Source organism: Cricetulus griseus (assembly GCF_003668045.3).
Source record: "Cricetulus griseus strain 17A/GY chromosome 1 unlocalized genomic scaffold, alternate assembly CriGri-PICRH-1.0 chr1_1, whole genome shotgun sequence".
In the NCBI taxonomy this organism is placed as follows: domain Eukaryota; kingdom Metazoa; phylum Chordata; class Mammalia; order Rodentia; family Cricetidae; genus Cricetulus; species Cricetulus griseus.
Genome location: NW_023276807.1, coordinates 229566125 through 229592213, shown reverse-complemented (window position 1 = coordinate 229592213; position 26089 = coordinate 229566125). Strand labels below are relative to the sequence as shown.

The following is a 26089-nucleotide window of genomic DNA, read 5'->3' as shown; positions in this document are numbered from 1 at the left end:
AAAATATGCATTAAAACTCATCCCGTTTACTGAAGCCCTGTAGACCATTTGAGCAGTGAAGCAGCTACTGGGGGTTGGGATTCCAGTCAGGCTAAGCTGTATATTCTAACCAAAGTATTATTGCCAGTCTGTGGTCTCTAAGAGCCTTTGCACTGTCACTGTAAAAGCCTGGCTTGCATGAATAGAGTCTGTTACTTTAATTCCATGGACTCAATATAACTGAGTGGTTTTCTCAGATGGAGAAAGCCTGATATCTTCCCCCAGTCACCAACACAGGCAGTGTTAGAAAGCCATGCATTTACAGCACTCAAGACTTTATCTTACCTTCATTTCTGCTGAGTTCAATGTCAGCAAACAACCCAATCTTGATGACTTGCCACAAAAGTCCCAGGACCAAATATGGCTTCCCCTCCTTCAGGTCCTCGGCCCCTATATTAACCACATGGCACCCAATGGCTGAGGCAGAGTTCAGAGCCAAGTTCAAGTTTTCCTGAAAGAGAAAAAGTATGCAAGCGTGGTACCTTCATTTTGCCAATGCCAAATGGTTCCTGATTAGCAACAGCGGTAGCATTGTCCTTCTGGAATGTTCACATACCCAGAGACAAGGTCTTCACTAGTTTAACACTTAGAAAAAGCAGTAAAATAATAATGAAGAAAGGCTCAATAATCGGCACACTGAGCTTATCTACTGGTCTACTCAATCAAACCAGTACCCGGTGGAGAAGACCCATTCTGGCATGAGAGTCCTGTATTTGTCTGTTTTGCACTCTGATGAAGCCTACACATTCAGAGCCTCCATTAGCCTGAGGAAATCATTGTCCTGTCACTGTCTGTGGCTAAGAAGATAATTGTTGATGTAAATTAGGGTCATAAATAAGGACAAGAGAATAGCCTTTCGATTTGGAAATTTATTGTCATGGAAAGAAAGTGATATAAATCAAATTCCTGGAAAAGACCAAGGGGCTTTTAACAGAACAAGTTACTCAGCATCTATGACAAGCAGAAAACTTGCATATGCACCCATGTATACAGGTTCCAGGTATATATTCTAACCATGCATGCATCTACTATAACTCATACACAGCTGGGATAGATGGAGTGTTCCATCTCTTGGGTCCTATTTTTGGGCCTATGAAGGAAGAGATCAGTGTCAGGGAAGTAGAACAGCTTTTTGGTATGTATGACAAACTAAAATAAACTCCACCAGAAAGTCCTTCCCAACTATTCCAAATAGTGAATAAAAACTACTGTTTCTATTATAGCCAAGATTATGAATAAATCTAACATTAAGTGCATTCTCATATGTTCAATTCTTGTTCCCAACTTGGTTAGATTTCCATTTTAAAAGTACACAGGGTTGCTTAAGTCCAAATAGGCGATAATCCATTTTTCATGATTTAAGGTATTAGACATGGTCCCTGAGCTAGAGAATTACAATAATGTTAAAATATTGGAACATAAGATAGAAACACAGCTTATTTGCTCCTGGTGACTATTTCGGCTAATCAACAAGCTGAGGATAGAAGCAGGTTGTATTCATTCCACTCTTGGCTGTGTCAGCAGCTCTATGGAGGCCTCCAGAGCATTTCCCATTTTTTCATCCCTTCCCTGCTTAGAAAGGCTTGTCTTTTCAGCTAATGCTGTAAATTCAGCATCAATTTAAAAATGGCTTGGTAAGGAAAGCTTGAGTCACAACTACAGCCAATATGAAGTTTTTTCTTTAGTGATCCAAACAAACCCAGCTACTAACACACCCCCAGCTTCCTTTCTTGACTGCTCCAACAATAAACATGAGCCAGAAATGTGTCCTTCTACCCACCAGGTTGTAAGAATGGGCAGCCAAGGCCTATGGTGGGGAAGGAAGTCTGAGCACTTCCGGGAAGCTGACTCAGCAGTGATGACTCAGCAGTGATGACTCAGCAGTGATGGGCACATTCATACCAAGCCACCACCCGCTTGCATAGCAATGGCAGACAAACCTGAATGGTGAAGGGCGTGAGCTTCTTTTTGTTGATTGTTCTCTCATCAATCGTGTCTGGCACTGACAGGTTGACCATTTTACTGAAAGAGAAACAGTAAAATAAAATTTGCTACTATTATGAGTCATAATGGAATAATCTGATATGCAATCCCCAAAGAGGTCTTGACCTACCAGTTGAGAACTGCAGCCTTAGACCATCATTGAATTCTAGGTAGGTAGTAAAAACAAATCCCCCATGACTTTCTTAGACTTGTAAATTGTCCCCACTATGAAAGAGACTGTTGATCTATTTCTGGGCTTATATTAAGCCTACATTTCCATTTGACCTTTGATCAATACATGTAACTAAATATATAATAGCTTGTTCTATCATTCTGCAGTTATTTGATCAATGTGTGATAAATTTTCCTCATTTAAGTGTCCAATACATTGATCTGATATCTAAGCAAGGGTTTATGAAAAACTGATTTTTTCCAAGTTATTGTTTGTTTTACTCTTCAACAGGGTGTTAAAAAAAATCAATGATCTTAGTGACCTCTGTTTTATTTAAAGAAAGGAAATGAAAATCCAATCTCCAAAAGGAAGCTAGACTTGATGGTACAGGCTGGTAATCTCAGCTACTCAGGAGGCTGAGGTAGGAGGATCACAAGTTCAAGGCATGTCTGGCCCAGGGAATGGGTTCAAGGCCACCCTAGCCACCTTACTGAGACACTGTCTTGACATAGACAAAAAAAGAGCAAAAGGAAGGCTGGAAATGTGGCTCTGTGGGTCCTTGCCCAATACGTGGGAAGCCCTGAGTTTGACCCCCTAGAGAAATACATCCAGAAAGAACAAAAAGGGACAAATGTAAACACTTTCACTTATTTATGTGCACATGTATGAGCATGTGTGTGAGCATGCAGATGTCACTGTGCCTTTGTGGAAGTCAGAGGACAATGTGCAGGAGTCAGTTCTCTCCTCCTGGGGGTTAAATTCAGGTCGTTGGCCTTAGTGGAAGGTGTCTTGACCCATTGGCCAGGCTCACAGTCCCCCAAAAAGCAAATAAAAAAATTGGAAAATGTGAGTGACTATTTCCTCTTAGTGACAAATCAATTTTTAATAAACTATTTTTATAGTTACTTTTAAACATATTTTCATAACTTTGTCATGTGTGCACATGCTTATGAGTCTCTAAGTGTACATTCATGTATATTTAAAACAAACTTCCACTGCTCTGTCTCCTTCTCCAGTCTATCTGGGGTAGGCCATGCTCAGATGAAGCAGAGTAACATATACTCCTCCCCCCCCCAAATAACTGCTCTGGCCTGGCATCACTGTGTCTTGGTTTATGTACAAGCTCATCTTTATACTTCATGTCTCTTCTCTCCATGAAAACAACAGCAGTTTTATGGACTGTACTACAATTAACTCCCCTGTATCCTGTCAAGTAGAGTCCATAAAATTACCACATACGTGCAAGCATCAAAAGAAATGGCCTACAGTAAACACACTCAGCTGCTGATACTCCAAAATAAAAAGGGGGAGGGTGAGTCTTTGGAAATCAAGACGGAATCTTCATTTACCAAAGAACTATGCCATCCCCCACAGCATTGAAGAGATCGTCGGTATTCGGGTTCATGGGGATGACATGCCGGCAGTCGGGGTCACTCTCCAGTGCTTTGTTTATCCAGTTGACGAAGGCGTACTTTTCTTCCTCTACAAATAAAGAATTGAAGTGACTTACATGCAATACGAAAACTAGATAAAGACATTGTCCACATGGACTTCACATTTTCACACCCAAGAGTAAAACTGCCAGGTTACCTGGCCATCATCTCATCATCTTGGATTTACTAGTTTAAAAATCAGAGGTCCCTTAAGAAGCAGGCACGAAGTCTAGTAATAAAGATACAATTAAAGATTTCAAGCAGAAGAAAAAATGCACATCGTCATATTTGGATAATTATAAATAATAAAATATTTTGCGTGGGTATAATTTAAATACAAATGTGGTTTGATATTTAGAGGATAAAACTCAAGATCTTGCCTTTTAGTCCCCCAATTTAAGTATTGTATGTCATGGATGATCACTGAGCTATCATTGGCTATTTTTTTTTACAGTTATAATAAAATGGCTAGGGAATGAAATCACCTGTGATAGAATTCTTCCTTTCTACAAGCAAAGCTATAATGAGTTTGAAGGAACCGGCTTCCTTTTGGCAGCCATTACAGCCGAACACATGCTTGCCATAAACCTGCCTTGGTCACGTAGAGGTCAGATGCCTGTCTCGTGACAAGGAACCCATCAGAAGTTAGTCACTAGAAAGTCAGGTGCCTGTCTCGTGACAAGGAACCAATCGGAAGTTAGCTGGTGGCGCTATGCTTTACGACCCTGGGTGTGCTTTACGGACAAGCGCACGACAATGACGTAGAGAGCATAGCAACCACCCTGGGAGGGCCTATGAGCCATAACAACCAGTTGACCAATCAACACAGGGCAAGCCCTCCAAGCCTGGAGGCACACCAATCATGAGCCTGTGCGTAAGCCTGTGCGTACCCCTAGACACTCCCCTTACGCTGCCCTATAAGATCTTTGGGGAGACCTTAGGAGCCGTCTTTTTCTAGCCGTCTGCCATGGCGGGTGGGTGAAAGACCCGAGCTAACATGGGGTTAGTTCGTTAAATTACAATAAAGCCTCGTGCAGTTTGCAGCAAGCTCTCGAATCCGCCTGGTGATTGTGGTGACCGCGAACCTGGCCTGAGACCCCGGATACTTGAGTTTTCGGGGGTCTAACAAGTTGATCTTAAAGTCTTAGTAAAACCTGAGGCTCTGCCTTCTCCCTGAGTACCATGTTTTTCAAATTCTGTTACTGAAAACAAATGTCTCTCAAAGGAATTCTGAATTGTTGAAACATTCAGAAGGTCCACTGGGGCAACAGTGGCACAAATATTATGGGAGTAACCAACCACTTTTTAAAAATTGGGTCTAAGCTGGGCGTTGATGGTGCATGCCTTTAATCCCAGCACTTGGGAGGCAGAGACAGGTGGATCTCTGTGAGTTCAAGGCCAGCCTGGTCTCCAGAGTGAGTGCCAGGATAGGCTCCAAAGCTACACAGAGAAAACCTATCTTGAAAAAAAAAAAAAAGAAAAGAAAAGAAAGAAAAAAGAAAAGAAAAAAAATTGGGTCTAAGACACACTTCATGAGATGGAACCCACTCCTGGCACTGTTCAAGAGGCCAAGAACCTGTGGCTGGTTAAGCCACAGGCTCTAGGAGAGAATGCATTATTATTTTGCTAAATGGACATAGTATGAAAGTGATTCTTAGGACATATTGCTACACCCATGGATTAGAGCATCTCTCAGTCCTCATAAGAGAAGCTTTCAGTAGATAACAGTTAACGCAGAGACCCCTAACTAGTCAACTTGCAGAGAACCTGAGACTGTAGAGTGCACAGCCCTAAATGGGACATACATATCACACCCCTACCCTCAAGGCTCTGGACCTTCTCAGAAGAGGGGCTGGAAAGACTTCGAGAGCCAGAGGAGGTTGCTACCATCAAGGAAACACTGTTTACCAGACACAACTGGGCAGTTGCACATATGAACACACAATGCTTTTGACAGCATGCACAAAACTTGAGCAAGCTTCAGCCAGACGAATTCCCAGCATAGAGGGGGGAATGTGGCCATGAAATCCTACCACTGTCTGAGGAAAGGGAGAGTCCATTTTCTATAATGAGGTGACCACACACCAAGGCAGGGCCCACTCCCAAAACTAACTGGGCAGCACAAATTGGACTCAATGGAGAAAGAAAAAAAGGAATGAATCTCAAAATAGATTGGGAAGGGATTAGAGAGTAGAGAGGATGGCTATGGGAGGAGTTGGGGGAGGTGTGTGTATGTTCAAAATACATCATATAAAATTCCCAAAGACTAAAAATATATTTTTAATAAAAGCTAAACTTTGTCTCGTTAACCACAAGCAATGCTTATCTATCAACATATCTTTAAAACTGAATCATCTTTTAGAAAACTAAAGTTTGGGAAATGTTGAGTAACTGCAGCCTTTGGCATCTTAGACACTTCCATTAAGGTTGCTTTGTGTCAGCCTTTGGAATAAATATAAAATTTCTCTTCCCAATCAATATTTTTTGACCACTCAGCAGGCGTTAAGAATAATCATTATACCGAAGACAGTGACTCAAAGGGCTAATTTTGTCCATGAGATGTTTAAATCACTCAGTACAGGAAGGTCGGTGAAGCTCAGGGCTCCTGCATCCTGTGCCTGGCACTGGCCCACTCCCACATGGAAAGACAGGTTTCCATCCACACAGGCGTGCTTGCTTCTTCAATTTTACTTCTCTGGTTTGGATACCAAATTTTGACTCTGTGACCCTAGCAAACCTGGGTCCTCTCTCCTCATTTTATCCTCCTCCAATTCTCACCCCTTGCAACTCTCACCTGCTCTGGCTCTGCTCCTCACCCATCAGCACAGCTTACCTGAGTAGGAATGCTGGGTACCAACACTGGACTGCTCAGAGGTGCCGCCAATGGCACAGATCCCTTCCTTTTTGTTAATAGCTTTCCGGAAGGTTTTGGCAACCTCTGTGCTTTTCAGGCCATGGAAGACCTGTAAAAACATAATATTTTTTGGTTCATTTAGTTTAAAAACTTTTCGTTGACAGGGTCTTGTATGCAGTTTAGGCAGCTGGTACTCACTATGTAACCCAGGCTAGGATTTGAACTCAAAGCAAATCCTCCTGCCTTAGGTTCCCAAATTCAGGGATTACAGAGGTGGGCTGCCACATCCAGCTAGATTAAGGCATTTTTAGAAACCCAAGATATAGTCAAGAAAACCACAAAGGTAAGACTGTAACAATAAACCAGGAAGGAAAGGATTTTCTCTCTGGGTATTTGTTGACACTGAGTTCAAGTTTCAAATGTATCACCTTGAATTCAATATCATGCTCACCTTGATAAACTCATCAAAGCTGATCTTTCCATCCTTGTCCAGATCACCGGTGGCCATCAGGTTTTCTGTGATTTCTCTCACTCGGTATCCAGGCAGAGGCAGGCAGGCAGCCTTGAACAAGTCGTTCAGCTCATTGCAGCTGATGTATCCGTTGCCATCTGTGTCTGTAACACAAAGGATGCAGTGAAGCTTTGGGGTAACTCAGGCACAGTCTTTACAAAGGCCAGAGAATACTAAATGGCAGGTGGGGCTGGAGGGAGACGACCAGTCCTGGGTTTCAGCCTGACCCAGATAGAGGCAAAAATCTGCCAGGTGGCCTGTTGCTGTTGGATCCAGACAGTCACATCACTTCCAACATCCACAGTAAAAGATTCATAATTTCAAAGCAGAGGTTTCAGTAACATGTTATTTAGGAACTCACGCATGCCTGCACATATAAAAGGGCTTGTATGCAAGTTCATGTGTGTGAGAGCACACACACACATGTGGAGGTCAGAGGAAAACCTTGCCTATTGTTCCTCAGAATTCTCACACTGAAGCTGGAACTCACCAATTAGCTAGAGCTGGCCAGTGAGTCCCAGAGAGTCACTTGTCTCTGCCTTCCCAGGGCTAGGATTACAAGACCTGTCACCTGCCCAGCATTTTCTGTGGGAGCTGGGAATCGAACTCAGGTCCTCACGTTTGAGTAGCAACACTTTACCAATTGAGCCGTCTCTCTAGGCCCTTCTACAATCCTTAGGAATTCTTATAGAAACTAAAAAGTGAGCCACTGACTTACCATAAAGAGTAAAACAATATTAAAATAAAAGAACCCAGATAAAAGCAGGCAAGACATAAACAATGAGGCATAGGGAAGATCTGTGGGAAACACAAAAGTCCAGGTCCCTGTTTGAACCAGGAAGGAAGTGTTTTTTCTCAAGCACATCTTTCAGAAATCAACTCTCCTGAGTCGTTGGCCTTCCAGCCGCTGGGGTCCTTTAATATAGTTCCTCATGCTGTGGTGACCCCCAACCATAAAATTATTTTCGTTGCTGCTTCATAACTGTAATTTTGCTATTATTATGTTATTAATTGTAATATCAATATCTGTGTTTTCTGATGGTCTTGGGTGACTGATGTAAAAGGGTCTTTCTATGCCCAAAGGGTTGGGACACACAGAGCCTGTGCTTAAACTTGTTCATTAGGCAACTTGGTAGAGAATGGTGCAAGGGGGTTCTGAGTCCACTCACCAACTTTGGCAAAAGCCTCTCTGAGCTCCATCATTTCCTCATCAGACACTGATCCTCTGGCCATTTTCACTGCTTAGGTGACAACCTAGGAGGAAGAGGACATAGGAGTGAACACTGTCCATCTCAACCCTTACAACATCTTCATGACAAATCCTGCTTATTAGAGGAAGACATGTTCTTCCTCATCCTCCATGACTTGTAGCCATTGTTCAAAATGTCCCAGCCTCCAATGTGGGGTCGTCAAAGACAGCTGCCTACGATTTCTCCCCTCCCTGCATGGAGACTCAGCTTCTCACATGAGGAGGTCCTGGAGTGTAAGTGACGCCAAGGACTGGGAATTCCCACCTCTTCTACTTTGAAATGTTCGTTTTTGGGCTACTCATCCTTCATCAAATCCCAGTGTTCTCACAAAGAAGCCAGCGAAGGAGAGCTACACAGCATCCGCACCCTCACCCCCACCCATGAACTCTGAGCTATGGGTTCATCGGGCAGTTGCCTGAGGAGGTCACTGTGGACCTTTTGACCCATTTGAACACTGAGCCGACATTACAAGGGACAGAGAATGAGGTGACAAGGTTACTACATTTTGGAGTAATTTACCACATAGAGATATAGAATTAAAACATTTAACATTTACATAAGTATCTTTTCAAATGCCATAGTTATCTTAATGCTTGGCCAAGCTGATAGATACTCTCCATAAATTCAATGAGTTCTATGCACAGTCTGACCATACATAGTCAAGGATGAAGGAAGGAGGTGACCTTTTAAGAATTCATATGTGAAAATCTGAAGCACTTTTCACGTGTTTTCTCAGAAAAACTTGCTGAGCAACCTGCTAGCCCTGTGCATCACTGCTTCCCTCTAGTGGGCAGAAAGAGAACGAAATAGAAAATAATATCTTTCCCGGGCCACTTGCTAATCCACACATGTCAACATCCTTCAATAAGAGTCCATGGAAGTCAGCTGGATTTCCTGTTGGGGAAGTTGTAAGTGGTATGAGAACACTGCAGATGGGATGTTTCTAACTATAATTTCCTTTTGACCATTGTAAAAAAAAAAAAAACCAGTATCTGTGTTAAAATGCCTTAAATTTGTGGAAGGATACTTTAAACTGACTTCTTTTTAAAAATATTTTTATTTTCACATCATTCTGTGGTGCTGTGTTCTTCTCAATGATAACTGACAGTGTTGTCTGAGATTGGACTGTCCCCTACCCGACATGTTCGTATCTCCTTGTCACCGTACGCATCCATAGGGACATACTACCCTTCTCCATCCCCACCCCTCCTCTTACAATCACTGTTCCCAAAACTCATTTGAACCAAGTTACAAAGGACCCTCCAAGTCAATGAGAGTAAACACAGCAAGAGGATTCCGTGAGGAACTTGGGTAGTTGATGGATGCCTAAAACCTGTCTCCTTTTGCTAGCAGTGGCTGAAAACTAAACTCTAGTTCTCTAAAGGAACTGCTGGCTTGTGGCAAAATCCTTATCAGGTATTAAGAAGAGGGAATTTATGGCATGCAGTAAATACCACATTTTATTGTCCCTTGGTGACACTCAGTGTAGGCCAATGGCTACATTAGCATAATGATTTCCATTTTATAGAGGACACAAGGAATCTCAGCAACTTTCCTACTGTCAATTCTCTCCCCTCTTCCAGCTGCCTACCTGGGCACCATACCTTCACACTCCCAGTAGACACTCCTCCTCTCCACTTGCTCATTGCTCAGCAATCACTGTCAAGTATCTCAACTACCTAGCTGGAGGGAGATTTGAACTTCAACATTGTGAGCTTGTCTGGGAATTGCAGAAGAGGAAGCTCACATTTCTTTGTGTTATGCAATCAAGGCTTCTGTTACAGGAAAGTTGTTGCAACTTTATAAATTATTGTGACTGCGTTGGCTCCACTCTCCTCTATACCAGCACTACACACACACACACACACACACACACACACACACACACACACACACACACACACACACGTTCATAGCAGGGTTCCTCCATCACACTATTCCTGGATGTCACAGCCAGTTTGGTTCTACAGCTACCAGGCCACACTTGTTAGACATCTTCTCCTTGGTTCATGGGCATCCATGGGATGATGTAAGTTCTTACATTCAATGCATATTTTACAAACGCCTACTATGAGCCTGACCCTGCTTTTTATTTCAAGTGAACTGTGACTCAGTTAGTTAAGTGAAAATAGGAATGAGATTACATTGTGTCAAAACAGAACCAAGGAAAATGGAGAGATGGCTCAGCAGTTAAGAGCATTGCTACTCTTACAGAGGACCTGGATTCAGTTCCTGGCACCCACATCAGGTAGCTCACCAATACCTATAACTCCAACTCCAGGACACCCTCTGGCCTTACCTGCACAAATATAGTACACACCAACTCATGCAGGAAAAATATGCATAAATAAAAATATAAGGATTTTTTTTTTTGGTTTCAAGATGGGGTTTTTCTGTGTAATAGCCCTAGCTGTCCTGGAACTAGCTCTGTAGAGCAGGCTGGCCTCGAACTCACAGAGATCTGCCTGTCTCTGCCTCCCGAGCGCTGGGATCAAAGTTATGTGCCACCACTGTCAGGAAATATAAGTAAAATTTAAAGAACAGAGCCATAGAAACAACCAGAAGAATCATAGCATTGGGTTAAAAAAGAAAATCTAAAAAAACCTCCAAAGATCATGGTATAGCAGAGTAAAAATATTTTAGCATAAATACCGCATGTCTTCCCAGATTGCATGGCTCATCCAAACTAGGACCTTAAAGGGACATATTGGTTATCTTAAAACACAGTATGTTGGTCAGGAACAAACACCTACTATAACATCTAATAATGTTGTCTTGGGTGGCTTATAAGCGGGAGGATAAACTTGAAGGTGCAAACAGTGAGAACAACTTCATTTAAAAAATCCCCTAGTCTTCAGTAGTTCAATGGCTTCAAAAAAAAAAAAAAGTGAGTATATGTGGTGTAAAAAGTGGATTGAGAGGGGAGGTTAATGTTGACAGCTGAAGCTGCTGTGACCACTGTGGGCTGTTGTAGGGCCCCGCCTCGAGCAGATTGTCTTGTTTCTTTTACCTTCACACTGAGCAGTAGGACCTAGAAACACAACTCCACGTTCAGAGGCAGGGGAGCATCAGGAACAGATTGCAGTGTTCTGACGTATACATGAGGAAACCGACATATGACCACATGAAACGCTTTGTCCGTGCACATACTAAAGGCCATGCCTGGCTGGTGTTCCCAATGCAGATAAGAAGAGGGAGGGTGAAGCTGCCACTAGAAGGATCAGTAAAGTCCTTGACTGAGAGGAGACCCTAACTAACTGAACTGAGTGGAGTGTGCAAAAGAGTGCTTCCGCACAGTGGGGCAGGCCATGATTAATGTAAGACGCTGCAGACCAGACACATCTAAGAAGGCCATCGCGGCAGTAGCGTCTAATTTTACATGTGTTACATAGCTTGCGTGTTTGCCTGAGGGGAGGATGCCTATTTTTGTTCACGCAGGTTTATTCACACTGTCTTATCATTTATTGGGCAGGTTCCTAGGGAAGTTGTCACTTTGCAATCCTAGCGCCACATAGGTAGCAGGAATGGGTCAAGCTCTGGCATCGGGAGCCCAAAAGGGGGACTGAAGGAATAATGCATGGGTCTTCCAGGCCGGGGATGACTACTTTCAACTCAGCTTTCCAGAGCCTGCAGAGTATGATCCACGTTTTTAATTTCTTTTTGGTGCTAGGGCCTATGCATGTCAGTCATGCACTCTACTACTGAGCTGCATCCCCAGCCCCCACCCATACCGTCCCTTTAGGTCAAACATTTAATTGCATTTTATTTAGTATGGCAAGGTGTTTGTGTGCGGGTGTAGAGGTGCCACATTGAACATGTAGGAGTCAGCAGACAACTTGAAGGCGTCATTGCTCTCCTTTTGCCATGTGGGACCCAAGGAACAAGCTCAGGTAGCAACTGAGCCTAAAGCCCATTTACCCACTGAGGCATCTCAGCAGCCCACGTGTCCCTTTCTAAGGACTTCGTCATCTAACAGTGCTCTGCCAGGAACCATTTTAATCAGCAGTCAGTTCAGGAACTTCATTTATGAATCATTACCCAAATCAGATCTAAAAGGACGAGTCTCAAGTCATTTACCTGGGTCCCATCTGGCTGCTTGGTTTCCTGGGAGTGCTTCTTCTCTTCAGAACAGTCACTGCAGAATCCCAAGACATTTGGCTAAAGGGATCACTAGCTTTTCTTTGTTCTTTAAATGTTTAAGAATATCCTTTAGCTCAAGTAGCTCCCAAGCTGCAAAAGTGCATGGTTTGTGTCTCTGCTTACAGATAGTCAGTGTTCCTCAGATGGGTCACAGCCAGTGATTCTGAGAACGAGTTATTACCAAAGTACTTGACTCAAGTTTCCTAAAGCCTGAATGTGGAGGCCATTTGTGGGATTTACCACAGAACACAGTGCTGAGGGTCTTACGGAAGAAAACAGTTCCTCTAAGGGAGTGTACACTTGGGAGCAGAACCTTCTCAGTTTCAGAACTGATCGTGGAAACAATAGGAAGAGGGGCAAGGGGGCCTGTCCTGATGTGATACACACAGGCTACTCTGGGTTCATTAGAATTGAGGTTAGGGACAGTGGCAGCCACTTATCAACCTGCTAGAGTCTGAGGGCATCTGTCACCCAGTATCACATGACCAAGGAATTCTTCCGACTGTGCCCCACTTCTCCTGCAACTTGACTCTTTAGTTACAGGAAAACTGGAGAGTTCTAACACTTAGTCCCAAATGTATCTCAGAACCTCAGGACATCCCCAGGGGAAATTACAAAACATCCAGACATCTCCCTGAGCCGTGGGTAATCAGAAACATGCTGTATGACTAACATGAACAGTACCGGACTCAGTATCAGCCTAAGATGACTAAGAAATGAAGAAAAATGTAGCGAAAGAAAACACTCTATAGTTTAAAATAGAAAAAAAAAGTTTGCTTTTTGCTTGGTGCTGCCCATTCTGTTTCACAGGGACACTTTTAGGGGAACTAACGAAGAATATACAGCAACTTACTCTACGTTCTTGGAAACCAATTCTCTATGCCTATCTTTGATGTAAAGAATGACTGAAAATACAGTTTTAAAAGACTTTGTTTTTTGTTTGTTTTTTTTTTTTAACAACTCAGTTATAGGCTTTGGAGAAATGTCTCAGTGGTTAAAGAGCACTGTCAGAGAACCTGGGTTTGATTTCCAGCACACACAACTGACCCCAGTTCCAGGGGTTGTAGCTCCCTTCTCTGACTCCCACTGGCACCATGCACACAATATGTGCACAGACATACATGCAGGCAAAATACCCAAACATCCTTTAAAAAACTGAATTCAGTTACAAATGGCCCCAAATATCAATGGGCACTTAGAGGGACTTTTCACGAATCCTTCTATCAAGGTAAACCTCGACTTTGACCATTTCTCTTTCTCTCTTTCTGCAAAAGCACCAGTTTCCCCACAGGCTGCTCCAGGGCACAGTATCCTTTCTCTGCAGCCTGTGACTTAAAGGCCTCGGGGCAGAAGACAAAGGAGGCCTGTGACAGCAAGTCTGGGCTGTGTAAACACTATTGGGAAACCAGCACATTTCCATACTCTAACTCGCTCCCAATGGTGGCGCTCTGAAAGCCTCCATAGGCCGGCAGTTCAATCGAGGGGCTTCTGACGCCCTACAGACAGAACCAGGCACACAGACCCAGCCCTGTCTCCAACTCAGGAGACCACATTGCCTCACCTAGCATATCCCCAGTACCTCTGCTCGATACCAAGGTACCCACGCCAAACTTGGGTAGCAAGGGTAAAACACCAGGCTGGAATTTGAGGAATACCTTAGTATCTCTGCAGCCCTCTCCTTCCCTAGGCTTTGTAGGCACTAGCCTCTTGGAAATCCCTACTAATTTTCTAACACAGGGACTTTTAAGGACCAAGCTTCTCCCCCTTGAAAGCTCAGGGCATGCCAAATACATTTATTCAAAGAAATGATACCTATCAACATACTGTTATTACCTGAGTATCAAGCACCATTCACCCCATCTAGATGTTTCTATAAAATGTTCTGCTCAGGTTTCTGGGAGGAGCAGGAAGAAGTACAGGAATGGGGGACCCAAAGACTAGGGTTTCATGGAGCCCATGGTTAAATGTTGAGTTTTGAATGCAGCCCATAGATGAGGGTAAATGTAACATACCATAGCTAACACAATGAGATTTTTGTGGAGCTCACGAACAAATGAGTGAAAAGGTTAAACATACACCACTGAGAATGAGGGAAAATCCCTAGATAGGTGTAATAAACATAGAGGCCTATCTAAAATTGAAATAGTGTGCCAGGTATTGTGACACAGGCCTATAAGCCTAGCACTTAAGATACAAGGCAAGAAGATCTCCATGAGTTTGAGGCCAGTCTTTGTTACATGGTAAGTTCCTGGCTAGCCAGAACAACCCTTTCTCAATATACAGAAATAGATATAAGTAGATAAAAATATCAAACACCCAAATCAGCCCATACAATTCACTACACGAATAAGTTCACCAAAGGAGACTCAACCGAAGTAAGGCCAAGGAGTGAGGGAAAGTTCTGCGTAGGCTTTCATGAGGAGACCCTACCCTCCTACTGGCTGTGTGGCATCAACCTCTGGCTTGTTCTCTGGACCTCGGTTACTTCACCCATGAATTGAGAAAGGAAGTCCCTTCCATGTTAAAAGGGTCAAGATCCCACTCAGTGGCTGGCCAGTGAAAGTGTAGATCAGAGGCAAGCTTGCACAGAATAATGCAGTTGGTATGGGTGCCCTCCCAAGCAGGCTGTGCCCCAAAGGAGTCTCTTAAGACTTGAGGGGTGGAGGGAGTGAGGGAGAGGGCGTGGCTCCCAGGGGCTAGTCACTGTCCATGCTCTTACCTCATCAGCACATAGAGACATCCGAGATGCATTTCCTCATGGACCCCAGGCAGATGCCCCTGCTCAGCTGCCCAGCGGAGCAGTTCAGAGCAGGAGAGCAGTCAAAGTGGCCTGTGGGACCTATTTTCTGGGATGGCATCACATGCTGTTAAAGACAAGCTGCTCCAGTTCATTTCTAGCTTCTAGGCAAGACAGTGCACAGACTGTCCCAGAAAGAGAGCCACCTCGTATTTTCTTTAAAAAGACCCAAATAAGGAAACTCTATAACCCTGCTGGTGTCTCATATCCCCACATTGTAACCTAAATCTTTTCTGATACCATTACAGCTGCTCCTCTCTTAGGCAAATCTCCGAGGGAAGGGGCTGTTGAATACATATTATTCTTTCTAGATGTTGGTTTAGGAATTTATTTCCCAACCTTTAAATTAATTTGTGATCTTCTGCGTTTGTACCAACTTCCTTAACCAGTGAACTCGAGAACACCAAAGTTGTAGGAGAGCCATTATAAAGAGCAGGGAGATTCCTGAAGGGGTTAAAAACAGAACTGTCTTGTGGTTCAGCTCCCCCACTATTGGGTATTTACCAAAGGACAAGAAACCATTATATTAAGAGATATGCACCCCAATGTTACAGCAACACTGTTCTTGATTGCCAAGAAATGCCAGTACCTTGGAGGCTGAGGCAGGAGGATGGTAAGTTGAAGGCCAGCCTGGGTTACATAGTTAGGTGCTGCCTCAAAGGGAAAAAATATGGCCAAAAAAATGGAAGCAATCTAAATGTCAATTAACTGATGACTGGATAAAGACAATGTTGTATACATGTGGTAAGTAGTATAAATACAATGAAATTCATACTCCTTAAAAAGATAGGAAGAAGAAAGTCTGCCAGTGCAAGAATATAGATGAACCTGAAGGCAGCCAGAGAAAAACAAATACCACCTCACTAATACGTAGAACATTTTTTAAATGATGATCTTATGGAAGTCGTGAGTAAAACAGTGGCTACCAGAGGCTGGAGTGGTTGGTTGGTGGGGGATCAACAAGTACACTGTTACAGTTGCATGGACTTATTCGTTCAGGAGAGCTGTTGTGCAGCATGGTGACATGGCTGATGACAGTATGACATGTTCTTGAAAATGCCAAGGAAGTAAACAGAAAGGGTTGACTACAATGAAAAGTAACTATGAGGTAACACACTCATATAACAATTTCTATATAATATATATGCATATATATTTCAAAACCAATGTTGCACAAGAGAAATAATAATGTTTCATATGTCAACTAAAAATCAATTTGGAGGAAAGCACTTAAAAAACAAAAAAAGCATTTAGAAAACAACAGTATATATAATATAATATGTATAAAGCAGTATATTTAAACAAAATATGAAAGAAAGCCCATTTATTTAAAGTCATGGACACTAAGTGATGGGCATAAGGGGAGTGCTTATACTATCTCTGCAATGTTTCAAAACTCTAAAAGTAGCCAAGACAGTTTATGTAAAGAATCTATCATAGAATCATAGAATGTAGTAGTGTTTACTTGAATGTAATTTGCGTATTATCAACTGGGCTATGAAACCCGTTCTCTGGCAATTCTAAATGTGTCTCACTAAGCAAACTCATAAATCAGTTATCCTTTCAACTGACATATCAAATATCTGCTGCACCCAGGGCCTGGGTTAGATGCTGAGAATACAAAAGTAGGCTATAGCTTGTTTAGTAAGGAAGACAGATACCACTCAATATAGAATCGAGGAGGATGCCTTAGATTCACAAGAAGAGTGTGTGTGTGTACACAGAGAGAAATAAAGACAGCCCTAGAAGAAGACACCTAGTGCTACAATCCAAATGTGTACTCCAAAGTCATGTGTTAGAAACGGAACTGTAATATAGCGCTGTTAAAGGGAAGGCTAAGGACAATGTTTAGCAGAGTCCTCGTCAGTCATTGAATGTCAATATGGCAGGAGTTTTGTTCTGGTAGAAACAAGTTAATCCACCCTTCCTTGCTTGTGCTTTCTCACCTTCTGCCTGTTTTCATGTAGAGGAATTAAATATAGCCCTTTAACCTTGAACTTCCCAGCCTCTGAAACAGAAACAAACAAATCTCTCTGCATTTATACACTGCTTAGCCTCAGGCATTTGGTCACTGTGGCACAAAATGAACTAAGGTGTGTAGACTCAACAGATAAGTGGGAGAGTTCTTGAGGGTCAGCCTTTTTCCGCCTTTATGTGTGCTCTTTGACCCAGAGCCTCTGGAGAGGCCTAGTCATTTCAAGTCAGAGCAAACAGAAGCTAAGGACAGTAGAAAGACCTGGACAATCACACAGCAGTTCATGGTTGCTGGATGCTTTATCTGTATCATGATGCTCAGGTCTGGCACTGTGCATTAAGAGGGGGATGAGGCTAAACCACCAGCTTAGGGTCATGTCGCCGTGAACTAGGGAAGGCTCCTCACTTTCCAAGTGCCCTGGCTACTGGATTCCTATACCTATTCTCTGCCCTTCTTCAGGGTGACCCAAAAGGAAACTCCAAAAGGTCAAAGCCCTCTTGTCATGTTGATTATACTCATACAAAGTTGGGGCTAGAACTCTCTGGAGGTAATTCTAGATGTCCCTTCTTTCAAGTTCCTCAACGTCTTAAAGGAAGTGTTAAGACAAGTGAACAAGGCTGCCACCAGGGTTGGTCTTTCCTGCCTTCCTCCCCATGGCTCCTGCGGAAAAAGGGTCCTGTATTTGAGAGACCTGCTTACTTTGGTCTATTGTGTCACTATTGTATTGTGAAGCAGATGTCTTGTCTTGGGTACTAAAAACAAAAGCTGCCTTCAGGGACTCACCGGCAAGTGAAGGAAGTCATCATGTACGTGAAAGGCTGCACTATCCTGAGTAGTTTAGACATGATGTCATCAAGGGTTTGAGAGAACACAGAGAAGGAAGGCCAGATTCTGCCTGTGAATAGGGGAAGAGTAGAGGAAGGGGATGGGAGGAGAAAGGGTGGTGAGAGGGAAACGAGAGGAAGGAGACAGGAAGGGCAGGGATGGGAAAGAGAGACGGGCCAAGGAAAGAAAGGGAAGGCTTTCCAGATAAGGCAGTATCGAACTAAGTCTTAGGGACTCACTATGGAGTTTTCCATGGAAACGGATCCTGTAAAATGAAAGATAAGCAAAAGCGTACAGACTGCTGCTGCTGCTGGCTTAGTGTCTGGTCAGGGATGTTGGATGCTGAACCCCTGCAAGAAGGAGGTATAGGAGTGTGGTTCTTTTCTTTCTAGAAGGGAAATGCCAGTGACCCAAGCTACACTGCAATGCTATACCCACTAGGGGCAGGTAATAAAATGCAAACAGAATGCTTGCACCTATAACTGTTTCCTTGGTTTGTATGTGTTTGCTTCCTCCTCAGAGCATGGTCTCTGAGAAAATACTGCAGTGAGAAGAGGGAACCGGAGACACCAGAATTGGGAAAATGGGGCCCTCCAGAGTAGAGAAGTGAATCAGTGACTAGTCTCAAAGAGAGAAGTAGAATGTCCCAAATTTAGTTTGTTCCAACCAAGCTGTGGGGAAACACATCAACGAGAATTTAAGAACCTAAAGATTTGGAGGGAAAAAAAAAACAAAACCCTCAAATCTTGAGATACACAGTAAATGAAACCAGGGAGGAGGGGGGAGGAAAGGGTAGCTGTTAAAAGAAAATGCAAAGATCAGAACTTTTACAAACTTAGGCAGTGGAGTTAATTTCTAGTCTACCTGTAAGATGTATTATAGTCAACACCCAGAAGTCACCCTTTGCTGTGTATGCACTGTGTGTGTGTGTGTGTGTGTGACTGTAAATCTAGGTTTCACACCACAGTCTATCTCTGAGAGAGCTTTACATGCCTTTGTTTTGGCTCCTATGCCAGTTTCCTGCTCACAATCTTAGGAGTCCTACGGATGGTGCAGACCTGGCAGGTGATACCAGAAGCCATCAGCATTGATATTAACTAACCTTATTTTAAGGGTCTCTGAGCTCTGACTTGCCTGAGATACTAACAGTGGAAAGTACCTTCTAACAGTTGAGGAAGTGTGGCCAGACTTGGAAAATACACAGTAATGTTAAGAAAAGCCCAACCACATCCACCATGACCCATGAGAAGTGAGAATACTTTGGGGCCTCTGGTGTTCCTCCCCTGAGGCACACCAAGTGTTAGGACAAGTTCTGTTGGCCTGCATTGTAGTTTCCCCTTGGTCATTCCTTAACCCTCCAGGTACTTTCTATATTCCAGTTTGAGCTGAAAACCAGTGCCCACATTTGTAGATTAGCAATAGCAACACAAACTTCTATATATTCTTAATAATGTGACCTGATTCTCAATCAGCTCAATAGAGCTGTTCCTTTAGAATCTCTGATGACAAGGTCAATCACACACACACACACACACACACACACACACACACACACACACACACACACAGAGAGAGAGAGAGAGAGAGAGAGAGAGAGAGAGAGAGAGAGAGATGGTATAGTCAGTTGGCAAATATTTACTAATACCAATTTATGATAGGACTTTCATCTAAATTTTAAGAGCCACGAGAGGTAAATTTCAGTGGCTATACAATGTAGTAAAATACTTTCAAAACTCAAAACTGTTAGACTTTGTGTCATAAACCCTCAAGCAGTTATTGGCTTGCTTTTCAGATATGTTAAACTAGCAGGCCCAACATAGAGCTGGGATCTCTTACTGATAGAAAATGTGGCACGAGGAACAATCATCTGATACTCAATCACAGACAGGAATGCTTAAGACTTATTATCAGGTGCCACCTTGGTCATGGTAGAGATCCAGAGTTTCAACGTGTAGACTAGGGTGGACCCTTGATTCTCCAACCTCAGGCTCTGAGTGTTGGGATGACAGGCATGTACCACTATGCCTGACTACAATGTAGTTTACTGAAGATTCTCCTATTTTTTACTTAATGTGTATGAGTACTTAAAGTGTATAAGCATGCATGTGTATACACCATCTGATGCTTGGTACCCAAGGAGGCCAGAAGAGGTCATCAGGTTTTCTGGAACTGAAGTTACAAAGGGTTTTGAGCTATCTTGGGTGCTAAAAACTGAATCCAGGTCCTTTGCAAGAGCATCAGGTACTCTTAACTCCTGATCCATCTCTCCAGTCCTCAACAACGTAGTTTAAATAGACACGGTTTGAACTTTTAAGAAATTATGCACTTTAAATGGAAGAGGCAACTTTGAATCTTGATTGTATCAGCTACTGTTGTGACCTGTGGATAAATCACCTACTAAACCCCCTAAGCCTTATGAAATAAGGAGACAGTAATAACAACTATACATAGCTACTTGGGGAAATAAAATAGCTAGTGTATTTCAAATGCTTGGAAATTTTGAAATGCCTATCATATGTAGTGGTGATCACAGTAGGTATTCCCATGGATGCAATACAGAAAAAAACGATAGAGCCCAATGGACTCAAGGGCATCTCAGAAAACAGACAGTCGCTTCTATCTACAGATAAGAAATTAGCCTCAGAAAGTCAAGAGGCTGCTCAGTGTCTGAAGTGGTCAAAGCCAGAACACAAATCCAGATCTGTGTGCACACTTTATACACACTGTTTGCACTGTACCTGTCTTTTCCAGGAACAGGGACTACAAGTTCTGCTTTTAAAACCTATAAAATACCTACAAGTTTCTAAAAAAACAGACATCTGTACAAAATTGGAGGGAGGATCACGGCCCCGAAAGCACCAGCAAAACCACTTGGTCATCAACAGAGAACTGCAGTGTGCCAACTGTCATTCTCAGTGGTCAGAGGAAACAGAACTGCTGATATCCTGATGAAAAATCTCCACATGAAAGACAGCGAGGTAGGGGGAAATCTGAGAAATTTCCATGGTGCTCACTACCTTCCCTCAATCCAAAGAGGAAATTAAAATAAAAATGTTTATAAGCCATTGGAAACGGCCTGGACAGCTCAATTCACAGTTTGAAGATGAAGAGTGGTGCTCATCAATGGAAAACTCTACACCCCCCCTTTCTTCCTCATCAATGGAAAACTATACACATCTCTCCCACCCCTTACTTTTTCTTGATACCTATTATCTCGATTTCTCCATAAGAAATTTATATCACCCTTGTCCTCCCTAGAATAAAAGCAACTGCTAGGATTTGAGTCTGAAATGTTTCCCACCGGCTCCCCATGTTTGAGCAATTCATCTCCAGATAATGATGTTGTTTTGGGAACTTGTACAAACTTTGGGTCTCTGGTCTAGCTAGATGAAGTGAGGCTCCTGGGGGTAGGCCTTGAAGGTGGTATTTGCCTTTGGCTTGGCCCAATCTAGATCTGGACGTGAATAAATCAATCTGTTCAATGTGAACAAATCAACCCACATGTTCCCACCTCCACTGGCACAGTGGTTCCTGTCGCCGAGCCTTCCCAGCCCAGATGAATGGTAAGCCCTGAAGGAAGAGTCAAAATAGACCTCTCTGCCCTTAAGTTGCCCTTGTCAATCATTTAGTCACAGCTGTGATAGAAGGACAGATTACACGTCCTTATCCAAAACACCTGGGACCAGGATTGTCTCAGAGCCCAGAGTTTTGTAGATCTGGGGATATTTTCTAGGCACTCATTCAAAACCCTGAAATCTGAAATATTCCACAGTCTGAAACTTCCCGAGAATTCCATCAGCAGTCAAAAAGCCTTGACTTTCAGAGCATTTGGATTTCAGGTGTTTTGATCAGGCAGCTCAGCTACTTCAAGAAGCTAAAAGGACCCAACTGTAGAGACTTCACTTGCAGTTAACAGGATTCATGTTAATATAAATTCTGTCTGAGCAATGGTACACAGCCATCACACAAACACTTCCGGGTAGCTCTTCACCTCGCTGATTCTGAGACACACTTGGATAAACTTTAATGCTGACTGCTACAATGAAGAACCAGAATGCTTATTAAATACCAGGGAGTTGTTTCATTAGGCCACATCCCTCTGAAAAGCGTAAGCAGAGAAAAATTGAAAACAAATCATTTGTGTGACTGCAATTCATGTGCATAGCTAACCTGGTGGCCGAAACTGGTGCCTCAGCTTTCTCACTATGGAGAACCTGACCTGTGATTTCCACACTTGTTCATCTACGAATGTGCATGTGTGTGAGAGAGAAAAGGGTGTGTGTGTATGGGGGTGGGGAATCCCTGTAACTTGTGCTAAACTAAAATAAGAATCAATGCTGCAACCACAGAGCCAATGGCTTTGCTGGTCCCTCAATTTAACATCTTAGCTTTCCCTAAGCTAAGGGGGTTGGGGAACTGACCATATTTGAGAAACCGCCTCTGTACAGCTTGTAAGTAGGACTGCCATAGACCTGACTCTGAGGCCAAGGAAAACGTATTTTCACTTCAACTTCTCTCCTGCCACTCACAGTTAAAATGATCTTTCCTTTGTAAACAGTCTTTAGAACACCTATATTGGCAATTACTGTGTAATTCTAGTATTTGCACTAGGGTATACTAATTACTTAATTTATTCATGATTATCAGTTTCAACACACTAGAAAATGTGAATGCCACTTGACTGATGTGATTCTTAACTTCTAAGGCTGAGAACATTCCCAGGATTTTAAAGGAAGAGATCATGTTTTGTGGCCTGTGCATGGCAAATGCCAATTACAGTCACACATAGGAATAAGCAGGAGGTGATGATGACGACAACAGAATAGTCTCTAATAAAAGCAACTATCCCACAGCTGCACTTCTTTGGGGGGACTTACAACCATCTGAGCTCAACTTTAGAGCTTCAGCACATGGACGCACTATAGTTTGTTGTTTGCTCTGCTACTGTCTCTGGAATCCAACAGTTGATACAGCACCCATCCAATCATAGAAAATTAAACAAAATGCATGTTGTCAAATATGAAGATGATGCCAGTACTCATTTCATGGGATTTCGGTGCTGACCAGTGCTTTCTTAGGGTCAAAGCCCTTGGAGCAATGCCCAGTTCTAAGTGACTAGGGTGCCATAGTTGTAGTTATTAGGGTGATGATTGAGATCCTCTTCGATGCCCCTCCCTCTGGTGCTTGCAATGTCTTACAAGACGGAGCTATTAAGCAACTGATGGGAAGACAGATGCAATGATGGAAATTGACAAACTGGAACAACAGGAAGAGTCAGTGCTGAAGACAGGAAGTTGAGTCAGAAGGAAGCTGAGGAAAACCACAGGGAAGCCATCTGGAAACAAGGTGGCTCCAGCAGCTGGAGCAAGATTCCCCTAGGAGACGGATATCTAGTCAGGAGGCAACTTCTCACCACTTCAGCGAGCCACTGTTTTGATGTCAGAAGGTCATTGTCATCTAGCAAAACAGGGACGCTTGAAACTCACCAAGCCAGCTGACAGATTATTTATGAACTTTGATGGGCTCTAACTTCAATTTTTATTTTTTCGTTAGTTAGCACACAAACTGAATAACGTCATTTCACTGGGTGTTTGTGAACTGGGAACCATCCAACCACCCCCAAGTAACAATCCTAGGGAGATTAATCTAAACAATGTCATTCTGCTGTATCATCTGTCATTAGTCTAGTCATAAAGTCCAATGACTTTACAATCTGACCTTAAAACTTTTAGCTCTTCTCAAACATGTGCAAAAGAAAAAAAAAACAAAACAGGAAATTCCTTAATTTTTATCTTACATGGCCTTAATGAGATTTTATCACTCTCTCCTCTGCGCTCCTTAGGTAAAAGAGAAAAGGTGAAGTGAGAATTTTCTAAGAATAATACGGACTGACTGAATAAAGTTCCTGGGATGTATCTTTGTCTTCATTGTCATAAACAAGACCTACCTTGGGAATATAGTTGTGTAAGGATAGCTGATAATACTTCTATGACTGTATTTAAAATAAAACGACCTACTGCTGTCGTTTATTTCTGAAGGCTAAGGTCATTGTATAATTCCCGAGTTTCTTGAAGTCAATGTCCATTTGGTACTGAAGAGTCAGACTTTGGAAAAGATGCAGGATGGCAGCTATGATGCAGTAATTACTGCTGCATCTTCCTGCATAGCAGGCACCACAAGAACTCAACAAGTCCTAAACTAGGAAGTGAAATTAGAGATTTTCATGTTCTGTAACAAATTCATTTAAAAACAAAAACCAAAAACCAAACATGTGTGACAAATGTTCATTTCAATCAGTATCATCAGCAGCTGTGTGTGCCAGGAGAGGCAGAGAAGGAACTGGGCTCTGTGAGTGTGGCCGGACAGAAAAGAAAAGAAAAAGATGCAGTCAATGTTATACTGACCCTAAGGCAAAGCATTAGGCAAACGTCAGGCCCAACAGTGGAGGAAGCAGCAGACAGGGAAACCTGCAGAAGACCTGGTTTTTCAAGTGGCCCTAGAAAAAAAGTCAGAAGAGGTACAGAGAAGAAACAGAGTGAAAAGGAGTGAAACGGCATGGGACTTCCTGGTGGCTTGCGGTCTAGTGCATGCAGAATGTGGGTAGGCAAGACGGGGAGGGGGAGGGTTCGAGTTGGAGGAAGTGGCATGAAAGAAGGCTGAGGAAGTGGGCTAAGGCAAATTCGTGAAGGTACAAAAATTCTTAGTAAAACTGTTAATGAATCATCCCACTGTTACATGAAGTCTGCCAAGGGGTGTCTTGAAAATTCTCTCTCTCCTCTCTCTCTCTCTCTCTCTCTCTCTCTCTCTCTCTCTCTCTCTCTCTCTCTCTCTCACACACACACACACACACACACACACACACACACACATGCATGCACATCACACACACACACCACACACACACACACACACACACACACACACACACACACACACACACACACACGTGTTAGGCTCCCTGATCTGCTCCAGTGATGGAAGCTGCTACACAAGCCAACATGCTTCCTGGCTACCACCACAGTCAGCCTAGCTCCAGAAACCCAGGCCACCTCCTGCCCCACCCTGACTCTTATGACCTGGGCCAGCAACTTCAACACCTAAACCCACTCCTGATAGCTCAAGGCACTTGAGAGGATTCCTAGAGATCACATGGCTACAGAAACCGAGCACTTAAAAAGTAACCAGGTAGGTTGCACTCAGCTCTCCATCCAGATCCACACAATTCATTATCCACAGACTCAACCAAATTCAGATGAAATGGCTTCTAAAAAAATTTGGGCTTTGCGCAGAACACCTACTGACTTCTTCCTTGTTATCATCCCCCAGTCCATACAATACAATGCCTTAGGCAGCTCTAAAGTATGCGGGACTAAGCATCTGCAGCATGGAGACTGCAGAGGTCTTCTTTCTGTTCTAGTTTAAATACACACGCGCACTGGAATGAAACATTACTCACTGGCCGCCCTTCTCCAAAAGGTTACAAGCTAGAAGCATCAATCAAGCTAAAGCACTGGAATTTTTTCCCACATTACTGACTGTTGCAAGGTATAACAAACAAAGGATATAAAATTTAAAACAGCCCTACCAGACAGAGATTGCTACTGAAATGGCTCCAGAAGCAGCCGCTGCAAACTGCCTCAACTGTATCTTGGTATCTTTGTCAGGGTTGAGGCCCAGAAGAGCCCTTCCTCATGCTTTTGGTGGCCTGGCAAGTGAATGCTTCAGCAATCCCAAGGCGGCAGGTAGTAACTCTGCCGTATTCATCTTTATTCCTTCCCAAACATAAGGGGAAAATATTGATATTCCTTCTTAGCTTCATTCATTTCATTCTCATTACTACCTCTGATTAAAATATTTGAAGTATGTTGTTTCAGTATTTCTGGGCCTTAAGTATTTCCTCTAGAAAGTCTACTTTTTGTTTTGTTTTTCTACTTTAAAACTAGCCAGGTAAGCACTACAAGTGAAGATTAATGGTCAATGCAACGTCCAGAAGTTCATATTTATAGAAAAATGGTGAATTCCATTTAGATTTGCCTACACATACATTCTTTTCAAAAGTTCATCTAATAGAAAGCAATTATGATAAGTTCTGTGTAAATTTGACACCAAG

The 26089-nt window shown here is 42.9% G+C and overlaps 1 protein-coding gene across 1 annotated transcript in view; it reads right to left on the bottom strand.

Annotated features, from left to right (window-relative positions):
- Lcp1 (lymphocyte cytosolic protein 1) overlaps nt 1–26089 on the bottom strand; it is a 55484-nt gene that overhangs the window by 28310 nt on the left and 1085 nt on the right. The window contains exons 2-7 of the mRNA XM_027390131.2: nt 8162–8246; nt 6933–7096; nt 6461–6590; nt 3544–3676; nt 1980–2061; nt 325–490 (exon numbers count right to left, since the gene is read on the bottom strand). Coding sequence (XP_027245932.1) covers nt 325–490; nt 1980–2061; nt 3544–3676; nt 6461–6590; nt 6933–7096; nt 8162–8225 — 739 coding nt within the window. The 5' untranslated portion in view covers nt 8226–8246. The remainder of the gene's footprint in view (nt 1–324; nt 491–1979; nt 2062–3543; nt 3677–6460; nt 6591–6932; nt 7097–8161; nt 8247–26089) is intronic.